General features: G+C 52.5%; 2 protein-coding genes across 2 annotated transcripts; both read left to right on the top strand.

Annotated features, from left to right (window-relative positions):
* Nucleotides 1-493: 493 nt before the first annotated feature.
* FIBRA_04139 (uncharacterized protein) lies at nt 494-4,660 on the top strand (the record flags this gene model as incomplete). The annotated part of the gene is made up of 9 exons (XM_012325956.1): nt 494-543; nt 591-737; nt 787-1,489; nt 1,543-1,692; nt 1,751-2,909; nt 2,962-3,438; nt 3,491-3,705; nt 3,756-4,556; nt 4,610-4,660. 9 exons carry the CDS (start codon nt 494-496, stop codon nt 4,658-4,660), a joined length of 3,753 nt encoding a protein of 1,250 aa, XP_012181346.1.
* Nucleotides 4,661-4,944: 284 nt separating this feature from the next.
* Nucleotides 4,945-5,301, top strand: FIBRA_04138 (uncharacterized protein; the record flags this gene model as incomplete). The annotated part of the gene is made up of 3 exons (XM_012325955.1): nt 4,945-4,968; nt 5,023-5,079; nt 5,143-5,301. 3 exons carry the CDS (start codon nt 4,945-4,947, stop codon nt 5,299-5,301), a joined length of 240 nt encoding a protein of 79 aa, XP_012181345.1.
* Nucleotides 5,302-5,617: the final 316 nt, after the last annotated feature.

The following is a 5,617-nucleotide window of genomic DNA, read 5'->3' as shown; positions in this document are numbered from 1 at the left end:
TTTTTTTTTTTTTCTTTCGGATCGATTGCATCTACTTGGTCGCTTGCCATGGCACCCATCCGCCCCTCCAGTGAGTCCAAGTACCATCAGTTTGTTCTTCCTTCTGTACCGGTAGCTCACGGGGGCAAAGGCGCTTGCAATGCGGAATTAGCCACATGTAGACATGTTTCTGTTGAGATGCTTATTTTGGGTGCATGGTTTCCTATTGCGAATTGACACTTGGACGGCAATATCCGAGACTATATTGCCCGCCATAATAGGCAATCAGTTCTGCCTACTCACTTACTGGTAACATCGAACTACACGCTCGTCTGGGAGAGAACGGATATTTCATTGTATCCAACCTACTTCCATCATTCGCCGACGCATGTTCTCCTGTATTTGAAGCTGCTCTTACAGTTGTTTCTCTGGGTCTTAGGTGAATCTACGAATAAGTCGGCGTATCCACCTGTGGCGTTGTCGGTATATTTCTGAGCCAGTGAACCCGCCGACAATGTCGGATTCGATGGATGATTACGTTCAGGATCGTTTGGCACAACTAAGGTAAGTGATATCGAATTCTTTCTGCACTCACCGTCTCATCAATGTAGCGAAATCGCGAGACGGAGAAATCAGCTTCTCCAGGAAATGTACCATATGATCCAGAGAAGAAATCACGTTGGCACCATTCTTGCATATGAAGGTGATGATGCGGAGGAGCTGCAGGAATTTCTGGAGCGATTTGATCTGGAGAAACAGTGCGTCACCTAATCTCAGCTGTTTGACGATTCTTTAATACTGTGGAAGCCCGGACACCGGTCACATAGATAGTCTGACTGATACGGAGCTATTGGTCCCAACGTCGCCACTGGAAAGTCATGATACAGACAACACGAACGTCTCAACCCCAATTGACACTATACTTCTGTCTCCGGGGCCAGTCGGGTCACATCAGCAAATTCCCCTCTTTCCGGACGTTCAGGTTCTAGACTCAGCTGCAATGGATATTGATCAATCCAATATGCCTTTTCATACGGAAAGCGGTGGATATTGTCCTCCACAGTGGCAGCAGGCTTTTGACCTTTCTGAATCCGACCTCCCAACAACTGGTGTTGAGGTTCGACCTCGTACGTACATCATTCCGGCGCCACATCACTCGCCGGCACAAGCGTGTTTCCACTTTGACGATGTCATTGAGTCGTTGGATGATTCTTCAGCGGCAGAAGTAGCCAAGCGAATCACTGAGCAGATACAATATGACCCGAAGTATACTTTACCTCCCTCGAAGATACTTCCAGTCGAATTCAATCGTAAGGGCAAGTCTTCTCGACACCAGCGAAAGCGTGACAAAGAGAAGGACAAAAGCGATAAACCAGGAGATCGCAGTGATACCAGAAAAGAGGATTGGGTCTCCATGGGTTTTCATAAGTGGTGCGCTACCATTCGAGCAAATCCTGTATACAAGAAACTTCCAAAAGCCAACAAGTGCATCACCACCCGGGAGTGGAATGTGGGTCTCTATCAGCTCGGATACTATTGTATTCTAATGCCCTGCGATGCTAGATCGGTATGACGGAGCTTAGGTTGATTCGTACGTTCGAGCGCATGGAGTTACTTAAGGAGAGTCAAAGATGGAGCTTCCGGCAGCCTAAGAAGCAACGAGGCGTTGGTATATCGGCGAAGTCCCACTGGGACTATTTGATGGATGAGATGGTATGGCTAAGTTTTATTGTCCACTCCATTATGACTAATCATGATTTCATGTACGTAGAAATGGATGCGTATTGATTTTCGCGAGGAAAGAATATGGAAGATGGCTCTGGCTTATAGCCTCGCACATGCGGTGATGGATTGGCACATCGCCGGTACCCTAAAAGAACGTGTTTCGAGAGGTATTTGCGTGCTTTGGAAAAGGCCGCGGCCTCAGACACCCGAAGAAAAGAGCGGAGATCGTAGATTCAATGATGAAGTCGAGTTGCCAGACATGGACGATGATCGAGAAGTCGATTCAAGGGAGACAAATACGCCCGCTAACGACTACGTTTCTGAAGATGATAGTGATGACGAGCAAGAGAAGGATCGCCCAGACGGGCTAGATTTGCTGGCATCAGGAGAGGTCGTTGAGGATGCAATCACAACACACGAGGAACTCCGAATTGACCGTGATAGTGGTAAGCAATCGCCTAGCGATGTTGACCATTTTCAGCCTAAGTTGGAAGACGTCGAAGACTTGTCTGCCTTGCATAGTTCAAATCCCCAAGATGATCTCAATGCCATGGATGTGGATGCAGAGATTCAGGGGACGTCTGCTGCTGGAGAACGTGAGGAAGCAGTTACGAAAGTCGAAGAGTCTACAGCGCCTCTTCGTGGCCTTAAATCTGATTCCAAGGATCCTATTCTAGGGAGTAGTATAATCGATGACCGGCAGTCTGCTCCTCTGCCACACAAGTCCAAGCCCAAATCCAACTCCTATGCACCTATCCGGAGTCAAATTATGAACTTAGACGATCACGAAGTTTTCCTGGATTTGGACGCCTTCGATCTCGTGAAGGGCATGTCTGAGCTTTCTACACATGATTATTCATCTCCTGCTCATCCCACCCCTGATCTCTTATCCATTTTCCCTAACCTCACACCTCTATCTCTCTTTGATCCCATTGCTCCTGGGGTTATGTCGGCCGGAGGTTCAGATGGTCGGAGAAAGTCGGACAAGAAAGCAGACAAAGATGATCCGCACAGGAGGGTTGACGAAACGACAGTCAATCGGCTCGTTCCAATGAGCGGATTCATGCACATCAGGCCTACGCTTCTTGGCCCTTTGCAGCCATCACGGCATTGGAAGGGTGATCATTGGAACGACATCGACGAGATGCCCGTAGAAACTGATCCTGATATGCTGCCTCCACGACCTGTTGATGAGACTTCGTGCAGTATGTATAGGTCCGTACCACTGTATCAATTAATTCTGACGCCTTACGCTAGGCTTGTTCGAGAACAAGCTCAATTCGCCCGCTGCGCACTCGTCTTCGCTACCTGGCTCATCAAAAGGAAACAAAGGTCGTGGAAATGACCACTACTGGACACCGCACGAAGATGTTCTGTTGAAACAGTTATACGAAAAGTATCATAATAACTGGAGACTCATCGCGGATGCTTTCAATTCGTCTAGAGTGACAATTTCGACAGATAGAAGGACCGCACAAGATTGTTTGGATCGTTGGTTAGCACGTTGGAGCTCGGGAAGCCATCCACAAGACGATGTCCATCCCAAGATATCCACTGCACCTAGCCAGATGACCACGAGAGGGCACAAGCGTTCAATGAGCACCACGGCATTGGTAAACGCAAATAATAATCCAGTCCCCCTTACAGAGTCCAAGAAGCGTCGTCGGCACAATTTACTGCACGATTTTATTCGTAAATCTATAAAGAAGAAAGAGGCGACTTTGAAAAACAATGGTAGATTCTTCTGTTGCGATTTTCATAATAGTGTCTGATTTCGCTTCTGCAGCGGCTGTTCAACGGAAGCCGCAGCCGGCTATTCACGACACCCATGGACAATACAACAAGATGCCAAGACTCACGCCGCAGGAACTTAGTCGAATGAAGGCTGAGAGAGAATCAAGAGAATCGCAGGAATCGATTATCAGGCGAAGAAACGAGAGCGAACTGGCTCGACAACAGCAGCTACTTCGAGAAGCTCAGCGCTTACAAGGCGCGCCCAACGTAGGTGGTCAAGGAAGGACATGGCGTCACGCCTCTAATGTATCCAACAGGCGCAGATTGCTCAGCAACAACAACAACAGCAGCAGCAGCAACAACAACAGCAGCAGCAGCAGCAGCCTCAGCCTCAGCAGCAACAAGTCCAGAATGGCGCGGCTAGGGCTATTAACAATGGGGTTTCACAGACCCAAATGCCCCAAATCCGAAGTCAGGTCGGTATTTCTCAGCAGCAGCGACTGTCCAATCCAATGGCTCTAGCGAATGCCCGTCTTTCGCCGACGCAAGTTATGCAGGCTCAAGCCCAAGCTCAAGCTCAGGCGCAGGCTAGAGCTCTAGCACAAGCGCAGGCACAGCAGGCACAAGCCCAAGCTCAGGCACAAGCTCAGGCACAGGCACAAGCACAGGCTCAGGCTCAGGCTCAGGCTCAGGCTCAGGCTCAAGCTCAAGCTCAAGCTCAAGCTCAGGCACAGGCTCAAGCACAAGCACAAGCACAAGCGCAGGCGCAGGCTCAGGCTCAGGCTCAAGCTCAAGCTGCAGCATCGAATGCGCTGAATGCTGCAGCGTCGATAAATGGTGGACACCTGTCTCCTCCTTACGCCGCGAGAGCGACGAGCTCGTCTCCTGCTGTTCCGCAGCAGTCGCCTCCTCTGCCTGTGGGCACGCCTATCCACCCCGCCAACTCACCGCGTCCGCCGTCTGCTCAGGCTCAAGTCCACCAAGGTGTCCCGGGACAGGCCGGCGGCGCAGCGCGGCAGGGCACCAACATGGGCTACTACCACATCCCCGGGCTGCACAACGCGCAATTCACGCAGGAGCAGATGGAGCAGGCGATGCAGCTCCAGAATCTACTAAGGGTGCGTCCGTGCTCACGTCATGCGGGCCGCGGGCTGACCTCGGCGTCGCGCAGCGCAACGCGGCCAACCTCCCGCCGAACGCGCAGAACGGCGCGTATTCCTAGTCGTAGAATAGCCGCGGTGTCCTTCTCGGCCCCTGCAGACCATCTGTACTACTTAGCCCCCTTGCATAATGTGTCGTCCTGCACCGCGATCGTCCTGGGCTGCAGCGTGTCGTTTTTTTTTAATATTATAAATTCGACGTATTCTGCGTTCGTCACGTGATGGCCATGGGAAACCGACGTCACTCCCCACGGCACCGCTCCTGAGTCCGCCGCCGCCAGACGGAGACAATAACTGCACCTTGCACCCGACGTTAACTTACTACTCTTTGACTCGCACTGCAGACATGTCCTCCGGTCAGACTGCACAAGTGAGTGCGGGCGACTCTGACGCCCAGCTCGACGGGCACTGACGAGTGCCCCAGGACGGCGCGTGGAAGTCCCGCGCGCAGGCGGAAGAGGCGCAGTACGCCCGCGAGAAGGTGCGCCCCCCGCTCTCCGCCGCCCGGCGCGCGCACTGACCGCAGAGCACCCGGCGTCGCCAGGAGCAGGCCCAGCTGGCGGCGCTCAGAGACCAGGCCCGGGCCGCCAAGGCAGCGGACAGCACGCCCGGCGGCACCGGCGACGACAGGGACTTTGAGGGCGGCTTCGGCGGGCAGGAGGATCTCGAGGATCGCTACGCGACGACTTCCGGGGAGCACTGACGCGGTCCAGCATATGCCTCCCCTCTCACGCCTCGAAGGAATGCACCAGAATCAGTCGATTGATTACAACAAGTATGAGCTGGCCCCTGCAGCGCGCGCCAGTACGCGTGTAGGCCGCGGACACACATCTAGGGGTGATAAATAGCAGTACGTCGTGAAACACGTCCGGGGCCGTACACAATATAGGGTGGGTCCGCAGAATACACTAGTGCGCAAGACCAGGAACAGTACAAGGGGCAGTATCGCGTATGGATCAAGGAGCGTCCGCGTCGCCTATGGTCCGAAGAAATATAACATTCACATTGCGCACTATGCG

Source organism: Fibroporia radiculosa, assembly GCF_000313525.1.
Source record: "Fibroporia radiculosa TFFH 294 genomic supercontigs, scaffold2693, whole genome shotgun sequence".
Classification (NCBI taxonomy): domain Eukaryota; kingdom Fungi; phylum Basidiomycota; class Agaricomycetes; order Polyporales; family Fibroporiaceae; genus Fibroporia; species Fibroporia radiculosa.
This window is presented reverse-complemented; position numbering and strand designations above follow the sequence as displayed.